Genomic DNA, 19,822 nt, shown 5'->3' with positions numbered 1-19,822 from the left:
AACAAATCATGGAGAGTTGTTATTAATCGCGTCACGGGGGGGGGGGGGGGGGGAGTTATGCGGTTAATGTGGTGAGACTGCATCCAAACCAGCCACACACTGCTAATAATAATAATACCCTAACGCACCTGAACTGCTTCATATCCTGCTCAGTGGCTATGGGGAACACTTTATCCAACACACAGTCCCCAACATCAATGGCCAGCCAAGAGTTACAGAGGAAATACCATTTCTGATCTGTGGCAACGTCATGGACCAGCACACGGTTCACATACCTGTGGAGAAACAATGCTGATTCGGAGTGTTTCCACATGAGATTAATTAAAACATTTATATCCCACCTTTCCTTGTGGATTCCTTACAATAATCCCTTACAATAATAGTTAAAAACATTTTCTGTTAAAACCAAAATAAAATAGTAAAACTCAATTCCCCCCCCCTAAAAGATGCTTGCCATTCAAACCCCCTCAAAAGCCCTGGCAAACAGACAGGCCCTCCTGAAATCCCCCAGGGAGGGGGACCCCCTCACGTCTTCAGGGAGCCCATTCCACAGGGCCAGAGCCACATGGGAAAAGGCCTGGGCTCTGGTTGATGCCAGAAAGACCACCCTAAGTCATGGGATAGCCAACAGATGGCTGCCTGGTGACCGTAGTTGGTACACAGGGACGTACGGAAGGAAACAGTCAAATATGTGAGTCCGAGGTTGTGAAGGGCTTTAAATTTTTAGATGTCTAAAAGCTGCTGGTGATGTGACTGTACATCCTGGCTAAAATAGCTTTAAAGGCCTTTTCATAACAAGAGGCAGCATCTTGTGAGCATAGGGCTGCCAACCTCCAGGTGAGACGTGGAGATCTCTCAGAATCACACTTGATCTCTGGAGGACAGAGATCAGTTCCCCTGGAGAAAATTTCAAATTAGGGAATGACAAACTTTGGCAACATCAGTAGCATACGTATTGAAAATGTAATATGAAAAGTATCCCCTAGATTCTGAAAGAAGAAATCCAGTAGTCGTTTTGAGAGTTTTTATGCCAATGATTGAAGCAGCAGTATTATTTTGATCTTCTTTGGAGGCAAAAAGGATAGGGGCTGACCTGTGCATCGTTTAGGTAAGAGCCTGGGAGCAAAAGGCCACAGGGAGGTATGTCGGTAAATATTTAGACAGTAGACCAGTTATTTCCTTCTGTCCTTCTTGGGAAGTACAGGAGAAAGAGACACGCATATTGCAAAGGGAGGGTTAAAGGAATCTATGTCCCTTTGCCTCTTGCCTACCAGGATGGGCTGTCTCCTGAGTTGTCATGCCACAGTCTGATGCTCTGCAGTTCCCCCAGAGGGAAGAGAGTACAGAGCAGGAACACGTCCACCCCTCCTCGCTCAAAGACCGGCATCTCGGGGTCCACCAGGTGATGTGGCTCGCTCTCACCTTCCTGGCCATACAGGGTGAGGGTCACCTGGAACAACAATGAGATGTGGGGAGTGATGACTGCTGCAGTTCCCACGTGAGCATCAGCTTGGTGGTCAATTTTGCATATGTGTGCCGCCAAATCTAGAGAATTTTCACTGTGCTGAACGAGCGTTCGAGCACAAACAAGTAGGAATGCAAAAACAGGTTTGGAAGTTGTCTAGCTTGGGGCAACATTTTTGTGTTCTGTGCAAAGCCCACCAAGCCCCAATCATGGGACATCTTGTGTAATGGTCAGGCCACCCTGACTTGGATGTAGAGATGCCAGGCTCTGACAGAACTATGGCTTGCCCAAGGTCATCCAGCAGCTGCAAGTGGAGGAGTGGGGAATCAAACCCGGTTCTCCCAGATTAGAGTCCACTCTCCACCCCCAAATCTCCTGGAGTTTCCCAACCTGGATCTGGCAACCCTACCGAACCATATCCCCTGTTGGTGGCCAGGGGGAATCTGGCAAACCTACCTGGATGGCCCGGCTACTCCAAACTTGCCAGATTTGGGAAGCTAAGTAGGGTCAGCCCTAGTTCACAGGATGGGTGACCACCAAGGAGGACCAGCATTGCTCAAATGCTGAGGCCTGCCGCCTCCATTAATCTCTTGCCTTGAAAACCCTTCAGGGCCACCCTAAGTTGGCTGTGACTTGACAGCACTTTCCACCACCAATGGTCAGGCCTAGCTAGTGCTCCTGCAAGTTCTCCAGGTCCAAATGTTTCTAGAAAGAGCGCTCCACACACCGGTTATCTCTTTAAGACAGTAGAAATCGCCCATTTGCAATGATCATCAACCAAAAAAGCTACATGACTACTGCATGATAAGACATAACTGTTAAATATATAACTATACCTTGGCTGCATCTACATAGTTTTCCTTTACTTCCATCTCTAACATGGGGTCTACAGCTCATCCGTCCTCCAGCAGTGGCTCTTTTAAGGTGGGAATCCCCTGACAACCAGAAGCCTCACTTGCCCACTTTCTTAGAAAATGGGATGAGTGCCATGTTGGGGAGCGGTATTCAGAAGAGCCACAGGTGGCATGTTGAAGAGCTGAGTGTTGCTCCCAAGCCACAGAGTAAAGATCACGACTCTAAGGCTTATGTCCCATGCAGGTTTGCTGGAGATGGAAAGTGCCGTCAAGTCACAGTGGACTTGTGGTGACCTCATGGGGTTTTCAAGGCAAGGGATGTTCAGAGATGGTCTGTCATTGCCTGCCTCTGTGTAGCAATCCTGGTATTCCTTGTAGTGATGACCACAGGAATAAACAGCTTTAAAAGGGGATTAGATAGATTCAGGGAGGATAAGTCTATCAATGGCTATTAGCAGGGGTCATTTCCTGCAGGAGCGCACAGGAGCGGAGCTCCGGCAGTAAAGAGCCCAGGGGGCGGGCACATGCAACAAGCCCCACCCCCTGCTCCCAGCAGCCCTCAGTCAGAGCAAGAAGCAGCCAGGTAAGTTGCAGAGCTCCCCACTGGCCCAAAACAGTCTAGTGGCACCTTTAAGACCAGGTTTTATTTAGGTACAAGCTCTCCTTCCTCTGTGAGGACAGATCTGCACGTTCCCCCCCCCCCAATAGCTAGCAATCCAAAACAGTCCAGTGGAGCCTGAGCAGTGGGTGTTGCCTTCTGACACACTTCCAGTGATGTCACGGGGTTTGGCATATGCAAATGTTATGCTAATGAGTTATGCTAATGAGCTCCTGCACCTCTTTTTCTACGAAATGACCCCTGGCTATTAGACATGATGACTGAAGGGAACCCCCACATTCAGTGGCACTAAGCAACATCAGGGGAAGGTCTCGGCCTCTGTGCCCTGTAGTTGGCCCTCCGTGTGAGACAGGATGCTGGGTGAGATGGACCACTGGTCTGACCCATCAGGGCTCTTCTTATGTTCTTTTGCTCCTGGGAGGACTCCCATCCAAGTACCAGCCAGGGCTGACCCTGCTTAGCTTCTCAGATCTGACAAGATCAGGCTAGCCTGGGCCATCCAGGTCAGGTCTTAGCTAGGAACAAGTCCCACTGAATTCACTGCCCTTTAGCAGTGCATAGACGGAAGAGAGCTGTAAAATGACAGAAGGCACAGGCCTATCCCGCACTCCACTGGTACCTGGGCGGTTGTGGCTGCCCCTCGGCGGTGCCCTGTAAAAAGGGTCACCAGGTAGCGATACTGAGCCAAGGGGTCATTATCCGCCAGCACTGTTATCTTCACCTAGAGAGAAGAAGAGCAGCATCAGTGAGACAGGTGGAAACAAACATTACAGGAGATCTTAACCAAGTGGATGGGAGTAATCCATCTTACTACTGAACCAGTGTCTGTCAGTTGAAACAAAAAGTGGAAGACTCTCGAGCCATACAGAAGTTTTCCTTCGCTGGAACTGAAAAGCACCTTGTCATCTCTTGTTCCTTGACCTGTTCATGGCTGTTTGAAAGGCTGCTTTCTTGCACGCCTTCTTAAAACAGCAGTGAAATGCAGTCGGCTTCCCACACAATGCCTGATGGGGTTCTACACTCCCCCATCCCACTGTGCTGCTGCTCCAAACGGCAGGAAATTGTTTAAATAATTAAATCGATCACGCCTCGCATAAGCAACACTGGAAGAGTCAGTGAGGCGTAGTAGCCAGAGTCCCAGACTAGGATCTCCGAGACCAGGTGTGGGGATCCCAGCAGCCGGGACCATCATGCACCAGGGCTTAATTTATCTGGCAAGCCCTCCCTTGGCCTTAGACAGCGAGGGATGGGGCTTGGGTACCACCCTCATCCACCTCCTCTCCCATAGCTCTGCTCCCTTCTGGACTGGAAGCCAGAGCTGGTCTGTTCTCCTTGGCCTCCTTCTTCAAGCCTCTTGAAGGCCTTCGCCAGACCTGGGGCAGGCCCAGTGACCTGCCTCTACACAAAAGCCTTATGGGGGTGTGGGCCAGCCCATGAAGGACCAGGAGTTCCTCCTGAGCAATGTCTGCCTCCTTACTTACCTTTCCCATCCCTGGAGCTTCCCAGTAGCTGAGTGTCAGACAGCTGGCTATCAAAGGGCCAGCTGTCAGGGGGATGCCTGATAGTCTTAAAGGGCCAGCCGTCACTGATCTCCTGGCTGGTGTGCAGCTGTTACTATGGTGCATCAGTCATCCCTGATGGGCTTGATCCTGGGGGGGGGCTGAGGAGGAGGAGGCAGGGTGTCGTCTCCATGCACTGACACCCTATATAGAAATATTGATTTCTATAGGTTTCATGTTTCCCCTGGAATGCCTCTGGCTGATACCCTGCTGTGTTGATTTCCTATTGAAGCCATATGGCCTCAACAGGCCTGCCATATAACCCTATATTCTTCACACTTAAAGGCTGGCAGAGAACAGATGGCCTAGCAAACAGGCAAAAACCCACGTAGGCCATGGGTGGGTTGGAATTTGGGGGGCACATGACCGCGGGTGTGCCCTTCAGAGCTCTGACCATTCAGATGTTGTCCCCATGACAACCAAAAGGTTGACCACATCCCCTGTCTACTTGTGATTGTCTGATGGCCACAGCTGATTATGATTAGATTGGGCTATAACTGTCTGACCCCTTGGGGGAGAGCTCAGATTTTCCTTGCTCTCTCGGCTTGTTTGAATTGCACCTGGGAAATGCTGTCCCAGGTCGAACAAAGGACTGCTTTGTGAGCTGAACATGTGCTTGCAAAGATGGAATTCTTGTTTCTCAAGATACCTGGACTCTTCCAATGGACAATATTGAACTCTTGGATGCTACCCTGAAGTTGGTAAATATGCTTCTTACTGTTTAGTTAAAGCAAAACTTGCCTTGGCTTGTTACTTTGAATCCTTATAGTCTAATTGCTAAGTTCTGTGCTGAATAAACTTATTCTGGTTTTCTAACTTGTCTGGATTGTGGTAACTGGACTTCAAGGCTAAACTCCTGTGCCTAGCTAGTCACATGCTACCTATGTAAGATTAAGTGCATCTCTGAGCTAGAGTTGCTAATGTGTAAAACCCACATGTCAGCTGAGATTCTGGGATCTCTAATCTCAGGCTGGTGAGGGATTAATCTTAGAGATCCCTGGTGGCTATTGTTTTAGATTCAGAGAGCCTATCTCTCTGGGTTCTTGGGTAATGTATTGTACCAGTGTAGAATTCTCCCCCTCATCCAGGAATGGCCTGGGGGGCAGAATCTATACAACCTCCCCCACAAGATGCAAATCCCCACTCTGCGATGGAAGCTTCCTGGGTGACCTTGGGCCAGCCACACACTCTCAGTAACGCGCCTCACAAGAAAAATTCAGGTGGGGTCGCCGTATTGGTCTGAAGCAGCAGAACAAAGTTTGAGTCCAGCGGCAGCTTCAGACAAATGTCTGAAGAAGTGTGCTTTGCACACAAAAGCGTAGACTTTGAATAAAGCTTTGTTGGTCTTCAAGGTGCCACCGGACTCAAACTTTGTTCACCTCACGAGGCTGAGATCAGGATAAAATGGAGGACGGGAGAATGATGTCAGCCCACTTGGGGAGAAAGGTGGAGTATAAATGAAGTAAATAAAATAAAATAAGTGATAATAATAAATAAGCACTGGGTTAAAACGTTCTCCTGTTCCATGTTGATCTTAGAAGCATTCGTGGCTGATAATCGGCAGTGCTTTCAGGCATGCGCAGTTTTGAGAAAGCCCAGTGCAAAGCTTGCAGGCAGGCATATGAGTCCTTCAGTGCAAACCACAAGCACCAGATGACTGGCTCCCACGTGCTCATCAGACATAGTAAGTTCTGCATGTTCATGGTGAGATCTGCAGCATCCTTACATTTTACTGCAGCCGCAGGCAGTTAGAATACAGTGCCTCCATGTGAGTGCATACTGATTCATTGCTTAGAAGCCTGCAGTTCAGGTCAGCTAGAAGTTTTGTAGACTGTTGTCACAGACACAGTCTGTTTTGTGAACTTGGCAGGGTACGTTCAATTTGTTTGAGTTTATCTGCATGTAATTTCTTTGCAATGGGTTACTTGCTTGAAGTCCTCTTTTATAGTTCTTCTGGAAGGTGGCCTGAAGAAAAGAAATACAGAAACGAAGAGAAGCCACAGACCACTTTAGAGAAGACCTTGGCTGTACAGGAAGAGGGCTTGGGTGTACTCTAATATATTGCATTGTTTAAGGAGTCCTGTGTGGAGCATATTGATTATGCATGAATATATTAGCCACGAGAAGTCCTTGGCTGTACAGGAAGAGAGTTTGGCTGTATTCTAATGTATTTAAGCTGTTTAAGGAGTCCTATGTGGACCATATTGAATATGTATGAATGTATTAAATGTTAGTTGTTTATAAACTTTGGGATAGATTTAGAACTTTACATGTCCACCTGTATTTTTTACACAGTGCTACAGCCTTGGTGCTGTGATTTTGTATCAATCATCCTTACATAAAACAGCATTCAGCAGCCTACAGTGATGTTTATAAAACATATAAGAACATAAGAGATGCCAATGTTGGATCAGGCCAAAGGCGCATCCAGTCCAACACTCTGTCACACAGTGGCCAAAAATACTAGGTGCCATCAGGAGGTCCACCAGTGGGGCCAGGACATTAGAAGCCCTCCCACTGTTGACCGCCCCAAGCACCAAGAAGACAGAGCATCCCTTGCCCCAGAGTCCCTATCTATACCTTGTGGCTAATAGCCACTGATGGACCTCTGCTCCATATGCTTATCTAATTCCATTTTGAAGCCATCCATGCTTGTAGCCGCCACCACTTCCTGTGGCAGTGAATTTCATGTGTTAATCACTCTTTGGGTGAAGAAGTACTTCCTTTACAGTACTCAGGGTGGAAGCAGACCACATAAACAGCTTATAGAGCCCCTTGGGGTCTAATAAGATGAGATACAGAGAGATCTGTGAGTGGATTGGTAAATAGCAGCAAAAAGGAGGGGAATTCAAAGTGGGAGGGGCAGACTCAATCCATTCACAGGGCTTCCAACCCCTAGTTCAGATGAATGCAAAGACACTTATCTGAGCAAGTTTGTAGCCCGTTCTCTGATGTTTAAAACGTTTTGTAATCATGCCATTATCAATGGGAATTGGCCGAAGAATATTCCTCACTCAACTTGGTCAGTCTTTTCCATCTGAAGAGTTCCTATTGACTCAAAAAGCTCTTAACATGAAAAGATGGTGGACCAGTAACACCCTGCACCAATGTAAGCAGCAGAGGTGTCAGGGAACCGTACTGGCATTTAAGTGCTTGAATGTGGCATAGCACCATCTTGTGGGTACTGGCTGTATTTAAAATGCTTGCAAAACTAGGGGGATGAATGCTAGACCAACACTTTCCATATGGCGGTTGAGGATTATTATGTCAGCATTCCAGTTTTCTTTCTTGGAAATCAAGTTGGAGTATATCAGGGGTCCCAGGAGGGCACTGAACAGGTTCCGCTTCAGATCATATCCTGTGGCCTCCTGCTTTCTGACCTCTTATCTAGCAGGTGACCTATCAAGGGCCTCATCACACATTATTTTTTCAGACCTATGCAAAAATTCTGAAGTGTACACCTAAAGGCAAATCAGACACGACAAAGTTCATCGCTTGTGTCTCTCTATTCCACCCAGCAAAATCTGAAGCCTTCCTCCAGCCAAAAGAGCCTTCCTCTAACAGAAGGAAGGGTCCTTGGGCTGAAGGAAGGCTTCTAACTTGGCTGAGTGAAGAACAGTGGATGGACTGCGACTCATTTGGTATACAGCATCTGCTTTGCATGCCGAAGGTCCCAGGTTCAATCCCCGGCATCTCCATTTAAAAGGGTCAGGTAGCAGGTGATGTGAAGGACCTCTGCGTGAGACCCTGGAGAGCTGCTGCCAGACAGAGTAGACAATACTGACCTTGATAGACCAAGGCAGCTTCATTTCAGGAGGGGCCATGGCTTTAGCGGCAGAGCATCCCCAGCATCTCCAGATAAAAGCATCTCCAATAATGGGCCAGATCTCCGTCTAGCCTTAATGCCACTAATGATGGAGCCACAGCAGGCTTTGCCATGAAGAGAGGGAATCCTTTGCATCGCAGAGAAGCACTAATTGATTAGAAAACTTACTTTGGCATCGTCCTGGATGTCTTTTCTTCTGGCCCAGATCAGAACCAGCAGGTACACAAGGAAGATGCAGCTTACGGTTGTCACAACCACGGGATTGTCCACAAACGTGGCGAACAATTCCACAGTTTTGCTGACGTCAATGGTGTTGGGCATGACGAAGAAAGAGCTCCCGAAGAATGTCAGGTGGTTACAGAGACACTGGGTGCTGCTGGGGATTGTTTTGGGGCCAACCTGCAAGCAGAGGAACAGCCTTTATGACCTGCCATCTAATCCCCCCCTGCTATGACTATCAGAGAAGCGGCCAGCTGAGCTTGTATGTAGCAGAAGTTGCATTCTCTTAAAGAAATCCATTTTTGCAACATGCCACAGCCCAGCACCCCTACTGAGGTCAGCCGGCTTTTCTCCACTCACATGGCATCCATAGCTGTTCCAGTTTCTTTGGTGCTCATCCCAAAATACACACTGGGATACAAAGCAAGTGATGGAGAGGTTTATGTCACTGAGGGCCACCAGCCCCAGTTCAGTTTCCGCTCTCACTGTGAAATAATAAGTTCCTTCTCCAAAAATGAGGTCTTCCGGATGAAAAACCCAGGAATACACTGTATCTGGAAAAGAGAAGGCTCAGATGAACACCAAACAGTTTACCAATCAGTACAATCAGATTAACCAATGTACCAAGTCCTTTTCAACCATTCAGTTTTGCAGCTCTGCTTTGCATAACGGAACAGCATGCTACCTGCAATCCTCCCTGTATGTGAACAGGGCAATGTGTGTATTTTCCACTCTGAATACGTGCAAGGCTGTAATTCAGGTAGTCTGGACTTCTGACCATGTGTGCTATTCACACAAAATGGCAACCCACATATCAAGAAGATCACCTGTAGCCCAGTCTTCCCTTACACGTGTTCATGATTGGAAAAGGCTCCAGAGTAGCCATTGGCTCTGTGGATCATATTCTGCTTGATTGTCCCAAATTTTCAACTCTAAGAGTTGAATCAGGACTTCAGAAGCAAAATCATCCTGGTTACGTAGAGACAAAGACAAACAAACTACCCTGCGTGTGGCAAAATGTCTAACAGCTGTTGCCAAATCACATGACAACTTTTCCAGTAGCAGCCTTTAAATTCTTCCATGTTTTCCCATGGCATGAGGATTATTGTGGGATGAGGGTTTGCTGTTTATGACTCTGGTTGCAAAAACAGTAAAGACAATAAATAAAATATTAAGAAGATCACCTGTAGCCCAATCTCCCCATGCACATGGTTGGCTCACCAAATGTTCATGACTGAAAAGGGCTCCAGAGTAGCCATTATTCGTGTCATTTCAAATCTATCTGGAAATTTGAGTCCCAACAGATACAACATTGTTTGGGAAAGCCCTGGAACAATTCTGTGGATAGTAAGCAAGTAATGTAGTTTGTAGTATAAGAATGAATTTTACCTCTTGTGTTTCTGTCAAAAGGAACATGTGTTAACAAATCGTGGTCAGTCTCATTGGGTTGATAGCCATATCCCAGGTACAGGACAAGTGGAACATTTTGGTCCAGCTCCAGATGAATCACTAGAGATGTATTTACTGAGGTCACATTGACTTGGAGAGCACTGAAGTTTCCCAGATTCAACACAGTTCTGTCTTCTTGGATTTCCAAACTCCTGGGTAGCATTATCTGCATATAAAGTTAATAACTCTGGAAATGTACCTAAGACTTGAGAACCTTACAGATAGAAGTACATCACCCAACTGAGGAAGTATGAATATATGTTCCTCTTTCAATAATGTTCCCAGTGACATTCCAGAAATTGTACAGTTCTGCTTTGAATATATGTGGATTCGATGTTCCCAGTGACTCAAAAACTACACATTCCGGAAATTGTACAGTTCTGCTTTGAATATATGTGGATTCACTGGTCCCCCATATAAAAAAGAAACCCTATCTATGGAAAACCATTGAGTCTGAAAAATTACCTCAATGTCTTCTGTAAGGTTCCTCACCGGAATGACCAGCCCATCTAGGCCGGTGAGGGTGAGGCCTCCCACAGCTCCGTGGATATCAAAGTTGTCAGTTGAGGAAAAGGGGTTCACAGAAAAGCTCACCATCTACAAGAAAGGATATACTTGAATAATCAACGACACTTGCTCAAATCTTCACTGAGTTACTCAAGTGCCTGGATCCCATTCCACCAGAAACTTATTTGGAACAGGCAAGGAATTGGAGGGATGAATTTATGATTCCCACAAGCTCTAGAGTAGGAATCCCCAAGCTTCTTGAGCCTATCATCACCACACAACATGTGTGTGTGTGGTTTTGCAGCCAGTCACAGAAAGGCTCCCCATATGCTGGGACCAATTACAACATGCTGGGAGATTCCAAGCCCAGCCTCCTGCTACAATGGAGGCAGCTGTTTCCAAAGGAGGTCTTCCTGAAGACACCAAGGTGATGCCTCTTGAGCTCTTCTGAAGCACCTCTTGCTTCAGGGAGGTGGAAGAAACCTGTGACTAGCTCTTTGTTCTGGTGAAGAAGTAGCAAGCAGGCACCAGGAAATGTATTGGTGGGCACCAAGTCAGGAGGGATCACTGCTCTAGAGGCTTGCATAAACTGACAGACAAACATTTGAGTGAATTTGGTGGCACAACTGATCTGCTGGAAGGCCAAGATTAGGTCATACACGGTCAGGCATCATAAGGAGAGAAAGGGGGGAGGAAACAAGGTTCCAGGGTGAAGTGGCATCCTTGTAAAAACTATGCACTTGCCCGGATATCCACTGTCTCATCACTGGCTCCTGAGATGCTGAGAGAAGAGGCAGAAGGCAGGGTGAAGCTGGCAGCGCTGGAGTTGGAGATATTGATGGGTGTGCTGTCCACATCATCTGTCTGCAACCTTTCCACACAAGGATCAGAAAAAAGCCAGAAAATAGGTGAGAGGAGATGGAAATAAAGAAGGAGGTCTAAATGAACGGTCCCCACAAGACACTGCATGGACCAAAGTGGTCGCTGGGTGCAAACTGAAAGGTACCCATAGCACAGTGATGGCGAACCTTTTAGAGACCGAGTGCTCAAACTGCGACCCAAAACCCACTTATTTATCGCAAAGTGCCAACACGGCAATTTAACCTGAATACTGAGGTTTTATTTTAGAAAAAAAACCACTCATACATTAACTTAAGATGATCCAAACAAAGTAAGGAAAGCAATCCCAAATGCTTTCATTTACTTAAAATTATTTGGCAGAGAATTCGACACTTTAATGATGGTCTGGGCCTGGCTGGGGCGATGGCACGTGTGCCCAAAGAGAGGGCTCCGACACCTCTGGTTTATTTGTTTGTTTGTTTATGCTCTCTGATTTGAATTTATGGTTGTTCTAGATTTTAGGTTGTTCTCTGATACTATGATTTGTTTTCAGTTGTCAACCACTTTGAGGTGAGAGGAAAAGCGGTAGGAAATTTCACCGTAATTAAATTGTCCTTCTGTACATTCTTCTCCTGCCTGGTGTGTATTTTCTCAAAATATCATCACCCCAACTTGACCATCTGAGTTGCTTGTGCAGACTTCAGGGGGGGAAATGCTTTGGGGGAGAAGGAGATGGGCACTAGGAGGACAGGGGCTGATACCCAGGAAGACCATGTTTGGAATCACTTGATGGATGGCATCAGAGTGGAAAATCTAGGATGTTTTTGCTCTCACTTTGCCATTAGCTGACTGGAAGGTGGGAGCATTCAGTTACCAAGATTGTTAACATTTTTCCTTGAGGGAGTTTAGAAGCTGTTGGGAGTAACAGCAAATGTCATAGAAGGAAGAAGAAGAAGATAGGATTTATACCCCACCCTTCATTACCCAAAGGTGTCTCAGAGTGGCTTACAAACTCCTTTCCCTTCCCCTCCCCACAACAAACACCCTGTGAGGTAGGTGGGGCTGAGAGAGCTCTTGACAGAAACTGCTCTTTTTCAAGAACAGCTCTTATCAGAACTACGGCTTGCCCAAGGTCATCCAGCCAGGTGCAAGTGGAGGGGTGGGGGAATCAAACCCGGTTCTCCCAGATCAGAGTCTGCGCACTTGACCACTACACCAAACTGGCTCTGGAAGAGGAGCTCGATACCTCTGGAAGAGGAGCTCGATACCTGTTGATGTACATAGCCACAGAGGAAGCTGTTAGCACAGTGGGTTCATTGTCAGGCAGTTTCCCAATGAGGAGGGCACTCTGGAGGTTGTCCACAGTGGTCAGTAGTTGCTGGGACACCAGGCTCTAGGAGAGAAGAGATTAACCATCTTTCAGTAGCAGTACTGACTGCACTGTTCATTCTTTGTCCTGCTTTGACCTTGTTCCTGAAGCACCCTGGTCCTGTGAACAGCTGTGAGGGTTTATGTGATGGAGTAGTAACTGTTCCTTCATAAAGGTAGGACTGAGTCATTGGTGCTGGAGCTGAAACCGTTTACCCACCTGGGTTGGAGATTTACCAGCTTCCTAGTCCCAATTTCCTGACCCTGAGGAGCTGAGAGCAAAAATGTCTTTCCCAAACTGATGCTCTAGGAATTTCCCCACTGAAGACCATAGAGACTAGAGGCAGCCTAGAGCATCACCAGAAGTGACATCGCATCCTCCACAAACTCTGCCCTCCCCAGGCACTGCCCCCCCAAACTCCCAGCATTTGCAGAGGCAAGCAACTGAAGCAAACAAAGTAACAAAGCAAGAAAATCACCCTTATCAGTGCTCATGCTGCAGTACGCCATCCTTTTAATGTGCCACGGGTCTCTGTCTTTTTAGCATCATCAAGTATGCAGAAAAGAAAGCTCACACCTGTTTGAATTCTGGGGTAGAAGCCTCCTCAGTCCTGTTCTGAACAGTAGCTTCGAGGACATTGTTCACTGCATTGAACAGGTACGTGGCAGCATCCTTGCGCTTCTGGTCATCCTCTCCATCTTCAGGGGTGACAATCAGCAAGGATTCACTGACATCCTTCAGAGTATTACCAGCTTCAACCTGGAAAGGACAAGAAGTCCAGTATCTCTGTACAACTCTTTGCCTGCTTGGTGGATCCTGTGACTATGATCACCTCGTCCTTGCTAAAGCTAAGGGATGGTGGATGTAGGCGGAGGAACCATAGGTCATTGTGGTAGAGCACATGCATGATGTTCCCAGGTTCAAATCCAGCTCAAAGAGCATAGGTTGGGTAAGATCTACTTTTGCCATCTGAAGGTTACAAGCTCTATATTCAGAACTTTAGGCAAATATCTTTCCAGACACAATGTCCTTCTTCCAAAGCATTTTAATTCTATCAGTTTTATCAGTGGGGAGAGAACACCATGAAAAGGGGCCCATTAACATGAGCACAATTATTACTGCCCTCACTCTGAATTGGCTTTGTGATGTCGTCACACAGTCAAATCTGATTAGCTACATGGCATTGTGACATCATTACACTGATTACATGTTCCCCACTTGGCTGAGAAAACACTATTTTCTGTCCCCCAGTTCAAATTCTTATTTTGTGGAATCCACAATTTTTCTTTCTCTGAAGACCACCCTCACACCCAAAATTCTTATATCAATAGTCCATTGACTGCATTACAAAGACCACATGCAGATTATCAGAAATATGCATCACCTGTGCAGAAGAAGAAAGCTCTTCACTCCTGTAAGTGATTTCTTTGAGCACCTCGGACATCTTGAGAGCTGTCTGCATGGACGTTACGCTGACAGCCGACAGAGTGGTCAGCATTAACTCTCTCAGCTTGGGACAGAAGGAGAGATGGTTGGGAAAAAGAAAACAGATGATAGATGAGATGGGGGGGTGTTACTGTCCATTCACATGTAAAGCATGAATGGGAAGGTTTCGCTATTACACCAAACAGAGTGCGGGCATGCGGGAAGCTGTAACAGCACACTTCCTCTCTGCACTTCATTGTTGAAATTATTCTTTGTATGGCGGAAGCAAACTGACACATTGCAAAGTCTGTCTGTCTACTGCAAAGACTTCATATCAGACATGTGATGGGAGTTTTGTGCTTTTAGTGCCAATTCTGATTGCAACCATGGAGTATATGCAGAAGCAGCTTCAGCCTTACCCCCTTGTCATTTTCATGTCCTGAAACCACCCCATATAACCACTGTTTGCTCCACTGAAGAAATCATATTTGTGGCTTCATGTAATTTTTAGCAGCGGAGTAAATAGCAGCTCCCTGGGGACATGAAAAAGGTACGGGGGAGGGAGGCTACAGACCCTTTTTCATGTGCCCTAGAGTTGGGATCAGAATCAAGCCCGTGTGCATCTGGAAGGTACAGCATTCCCATCACATGTCTGATACAAAGTTGCGGTGCACATGAGGACTTAGTAATGTGTGAATTGGCCCAGGTTCACTTCCAGTGTCATGGCCAGGCTAGACAGGGGCAGACTGTGATGTTAAAACAGGTCTGGAGCTAGCTGAGCTACGTGGGCCCTTTGGTGGTGGCAGTGGCACACAGTCCACTGTGGCAGTGATGATCTGTGGCCAGACGACCCTGCAGTGCTGCCAGCAATGCAAAGACTTGGCTGTGTCTGCTCTTGGCTGCCAGTGGCCCCACAGGGCAGCAGCCCACCCAGAACTTTCCCCCGTAAGTAGAAGGGCCAGTTCAGTCCGCCCCTGTGGGCTGGCAGAAAAACGCTTCAAGTGACAGAGAAGAGCAGAGGAACGCAGGGAAGGGGACTTGGCCTCAAGGGGCAAAATGCAGTGGCTGACCTCTTTCCGGGTATCTGTCCGTAGAGTTGAATTAATGCTCTCTTCTTTTGTCTCTTGATTAAGGAGGGATGACACCGACTTGTACAGCTGGAACAGGGACATGCTGCTGTTCTCTCCTTTCAGGATGGTGCTTGATTTTTCTGATATAATGGCCTGCAGGGTCTGGTTCCCCGTGCTTATATCTTCATTTTGAACCTGATGCAACAAGAGGAACTACTGAGGTGGCTTCTTCCATAACCACCACCAAGGGCATCCCAAAATACCATGTAACTGCAATTATGCACTTCATTTATAATCGGTGCCCTAGTTTGCATTTTTTTTTTTTTTGCCATGCACAGTGATTCTCAGCTGGTGTCACATGGCTTCCCGGGGAGCATTCTACAAACTGGGGGGGAGGGATCCAGAAATTGGGGAGGGGTATGTGTGATTTGTTCACCCCTCTCACAATGGCTGATGACCAGCGGGTAATTGTTTGAGACTGCTCATCCCACTTCCCCCCCAAGAAAAAATCCCAGATCCTACATTTCTTGTCCAGACCTTTTTAAAAACTGGCACATGGCAAATGGGGGGGGGGAATAGAGAGGCACTAGAATCTCGCTGAATGTATGCCTGAGATCTGTGCATCATAGATGTATAACTATAAATATAGCTGTATAAATAAAACCACCTTGTCTGGAGTGCGTTTCTTATATCCTAATTTTTGTACCAGTTGCTTTGGGGGGCTTACAGTGATGATGCTGCCCATTTAGTGTGTGGGAGTAGTGGATGAAAGGCTAGGAACCACTGTAACTATGGCTGGCCCTTGGACTTGAATGCTAATCAGCCTTGTTGTGTGCAGTATACAGCTTGGCTTGTTTTTCCAGAGTCCCTGGCTTTGCAAGCACATTTTTTCCATGACGCACTTGCCATCTGCATTCAGTATTATTTGGGTTCAGATTGTGAAGACTGATCAAGGCAACTGGTGGTTAATAGATTCTCCTGCTTAGCAGGGGCATTATTTCAGGTTTCAGTGGAGGGAGGCCAAGGATATTTAGGCTGAGCAAAGAGCCACAGCAAGGCTTAAAGATTTGCTGTTGGATGCATTCACGATAATTGATAAAAGCACTGTATTTAATTAACATTAGTCATGGGGTTTTTATGCCTCACAGTAATCAGATATGGTAAGCCCTGTGTACAGTTCTCCCAATACTTGCAGTCACCATTTTGAGCAAAAAAAGGGCAATACTTGTATTTTCCAGCTTCAGTACACAACATCAGAAACCCAGGTTTGTTGTGGTGCATGTTTGTGCCTACCAAAGCTTGAAAAACATGCACACAAAATAGCAACCATGCACATCAGAAAGATCGTATGCACGACATTGGCCCAATGCATGAGTTAGGAGAGCCAAAATGTAACAACTGAAAAGGGCTCTTGTTTAAAATTCTGCTGTGGGGACACCCCAGCTGCCAGGGTCATACTGTTTACTGATAGCGATAGCATGGCCTGACCTGGAGGCTTGGAGAAAGTAACAAACCCCCTTCTACACCAGCAGGATGGGATAAAACACCTCCACCCTTGCTTGGGTAGGGATATGGACTGTGTCAGCAAATTGGCCGTGCATTTGAATCAGTGCATCTTTAATCTGTGCATGGTTCTCATTTTCTTAATGGGATCTTATATTTTGTGTTCTTACAACTTGTCATTACTCTATTAGCTGCCTAGAGTCAGAGGAAATAAGGCAGGGTAAGATATTCTAAATAAGTAAAGCTGAATCCAAACAGCTTGTAACTCTTTGCAGGATGTGTCTAGTTCTAGAATTTGGCAAGTCTGTAGTGAGTTGGGCTTTTATAACTGAGGGGAGGGGGAGAGAAACCATCGACAAATGCCTCTTTGCCATGCCTCCTTGACGCAGGGACTCAGGTCTCCTTGGTGCTGCAATCAGGGTTGCCAGCTCCAGGTTGGGAAATACCTGGAGATTTTGGGGGGGGGGTGCCTGAGGAAGGTGGGGTTTGGAGAGAGGAGGATCTTCGGTGGGGTATAATGCCATAAAGTCTACCTTTCAGAGCAGCCCTTTTCTCCAGGTGAACTGATCTCTGTCACTTGGAGCTCAGCTGTAACCCCAGGAGATCTCCAGCTACCACCTGGAGGTTGGCAACCCTGGCTGCAACAAATGGACATGGCTGTGCCTTTGCAATTATTTTGCCTAAAGCCTTGACTACCAACAGCTATTTCTTTTAGGCAAAGCCCATAGTGATAAATTCATCCACAGCAATAAAATGGCATACTCATAACAATTGACAGTTATACCTTCGTCCACTTCCCCAGATTTCAAAATTCAGTTAATTTTAAAAGCTGCTGAAACAAGATGCACGTACCCTGACTGTGGCCTTTGTGTGGACGGTGTCCCCGTAGCTGTTACTCACAGTGATGGTAACGTGTAAAAGGCAGTTATTGTCCTCTTCTCCGATTGGGAGGTAAACTGAGGTTAGGTCAGGATCTTGGCCACAGTGCAGGAGAGAATCTGGAAGGAGCAAGAGGGGGGGAAAGTGATCCAGCAGACGGTGTGGGAAAGAGATCTAATGCATCACATCTGTTTTGGACTCCAAGACCAGTGGTACTCACTCTGTGGCTCGTGGAAAGCCACATTCAGAATTGTATGTGTTTAAAGTACCATCGGGTTACAACCGATCTATGTGACCTTGTAGGGTTGTCAAGAGAGAGACAGTTTGGTGTAGTAGTTAAGAGCAGTGGACTCTAATCTGAAGAACCGGGTTCGATTCCCCACTTCCCCACTTGAAGCTAGCTGGGTGACCTTAGGCAAGTCACAGCACTCTCGGCCTAAAAATAAGCATAGCTCACCACCTAGTGGTGCCAAAAAAGAGCTACAGCTTTGGCAGCCAAACAATCCCTTCCGGGATCTCCTGGCTATTCCACACACAATGCCATATGATACTTAATTAAATTAGGGCTGTCAAGGTCAGAGACGTTCAGAGGTGCTTTGCCATTGCCTCCCTCTGCGTAGTGACCCAGGACTTACTTGGTGGTCTCCCACCCAAGCCCTAGCCAGGGCTGACTCTGCTTAGCTTCCAAGTTCTGAAGACTGAGCCGGCCTGGGTCCAGGGCACATTCATCATGACCATCAAGTAAAAGAGCCGTGTTGACTTCCATCCCTGGCTGGAGGCCTGCACCTTAGGTAGGCTCAAAGCCTACCCATTCCTCTGGTGGCGGCTGTTTCAAGGTGAGAACCCCCTGCAAACCACAATTTCCACCAGGCAAGGGTCTTTCCCAGTTTTTTGAAATACGAAACCAGTGCCAAGCTGGGGAACAGTACTCAGAAGAGCCACAAATCGCATATCAAAGAGCCACATGTGGCTCTCAAGCCACTGAGTGAACATCACCGCCTTAGACAAACTGCCATGGTTACAAACCATCACTTACTTGGCTTGAGGCAGAAACAGTATGTCAGTGGGGAGCTGTCCACTGGAAGGCACTGGTCCTCCAGGCAGGGAGAGCGGCAGGAGATGGAGAAGGGGGTAAGCACGGATCCTTGCTTCGGGGATACAGAACATACTGGGACGACAGGGGGAGGCACAGTGCTGACGACATAAGTTGCTTCGCCGTATTTGTGCTCATGTGTTGCTGGAAAGTTTAGAAAGAAGCAGCTGAAGATAAGGTCATATGAACACATGAAGCTGCTTTCTACTGAGTCAGACCTTTGGCCTATCAAGGTCAGTCTTGTCCACTCTGTCTGGCAGCAGCTCTCCGGGGTCCTGGTGGAAATCTGTCACATAATTCCTGCCTGAATTAGCTGACAAAGGGAGTTTTGACTCTCAAAAGCTCATCGCTTGAAAACCTTGTTGGTCTCTAAAGTGGTGCTGGATCTGAATATGGCTCTTTTACTGCAGAGCTACCCTCTGAAATGACCATTCCTGCCTTATCCTTTTAATTGGAGATACCTGGGATTGAACCTGAGACCTGCATGCAGGGGTAATTTCCTGCAGGAGCGCTCAGGAGCAGAGCTCCGGCAGTAAAGAGCCGAGGGGGCGGGCACATGCAACAAGCCCCACCCCCTGCTCCCAGCAGCCCTCAGTCAGAGCAAGAAGCAGCCAAGTAAGTTGCAGAGCCCCCCCCCATCCAAAACAGTCCAGTGGCACCTTTAAGACCAAGTTTTATTCAGGTACAAGCTCTCCCTCCTCTGTGAGGACAGATCTGCATGTCCCCCCCCCAATAGCTAGCAATCCAAAACAGTCCAGTGGAGCCTGAGCGGGGGGTGTTGCCTTCTGACACACTTCTGGTGATGTCAGGAGGTGTGGCATATGCAAATAAGTTATGCTAATGAGCTCATGTACCTCTTTTTCTACGAAATGACCCCTGCCTGCATGTGAAGCAGGTGTTCTGGATTACGTACTTGGGCACTTGCTAAAAGCATAGTCTATACTACAGCAGTATTGTACATTTCCATTCTTATCTCAGGATTCTTACAGCAGGCCATTGAAACAAGCTGGCTGGGGAGGTTTCCCAGATGTGCTGTAACTGCATCATTTTGAATTGCTAGATATGACACTGATGAAGACCAGTGGTTGACTTATCTGCATTTGGTGGGTGGGCCATTTATCTGATTTGGTAATGCTGCATCTGTA

General features: G+C 47.1%; 1 protein-coding gene across 1 annotated transcript in view; it reads right to left on the bottom strand.

The window, feature by feature from the left end:
- PKD1L2 (polycystic kidney disease 1-like 2) overlaps window positions 1-19,822 on the bottom strand; it is a 73,777-nt gene that overhangs the window by 29,063 nt on the left and 24,892 nt on the right. The window contains 14 exon segments of the mRNA XM_015405802.1: window positions 129-275; window positions 1,272-1,450; window positions 3,558-3,659; window positions 8,492-8,722; window positions 8,903-9,096; window positions 9,932-10,157; window positions 10,457-10,588; window positions 11,243-11,369; window positions 12,607-12,716; window positions 13,266-13,466; window positions 14,092-14,217; window positions 15,203-15,397; window positions 17,558-17,703; window positions 18,621-18,821. Coding sequence (XP_015261288.1) covers window positions 129-275; window positions 1,272-1,450; window positions 3,558-3,659; window positions 8,492-8,722; window positions 8,903-9,096; window positions 9,932-10,157; window positions 10,457-10,588; window positions 11,243-11,369; window positions 12,607-12,716; window positions 13,266-13,466; window positions 14,092-14,217; window positions 15,203-15,397; window positions 17,558-17,703; window positions 18,621-18,821 — 2,317 coding nt within the window.

This window comes from Gekko japonicus, unplaced genomic scaffold, assembly GCF_001447785.1.
Source record: "Gekko japonicus isolate JY-2015 unplaced genomic scaffold, Gekko_japonicus_V1.1 scaffold144, whole genome shotgun sequence".
Classification (NCBI taxonomy): Eukaryota; Metazoa; Chordata; class Lepidosauria; order Squamata; family Gekkonidae; genus Gekko; species Gekko japonicus.
This window is presented reverse-complemented; position numbering and strand designations above follow the sequence as displayed.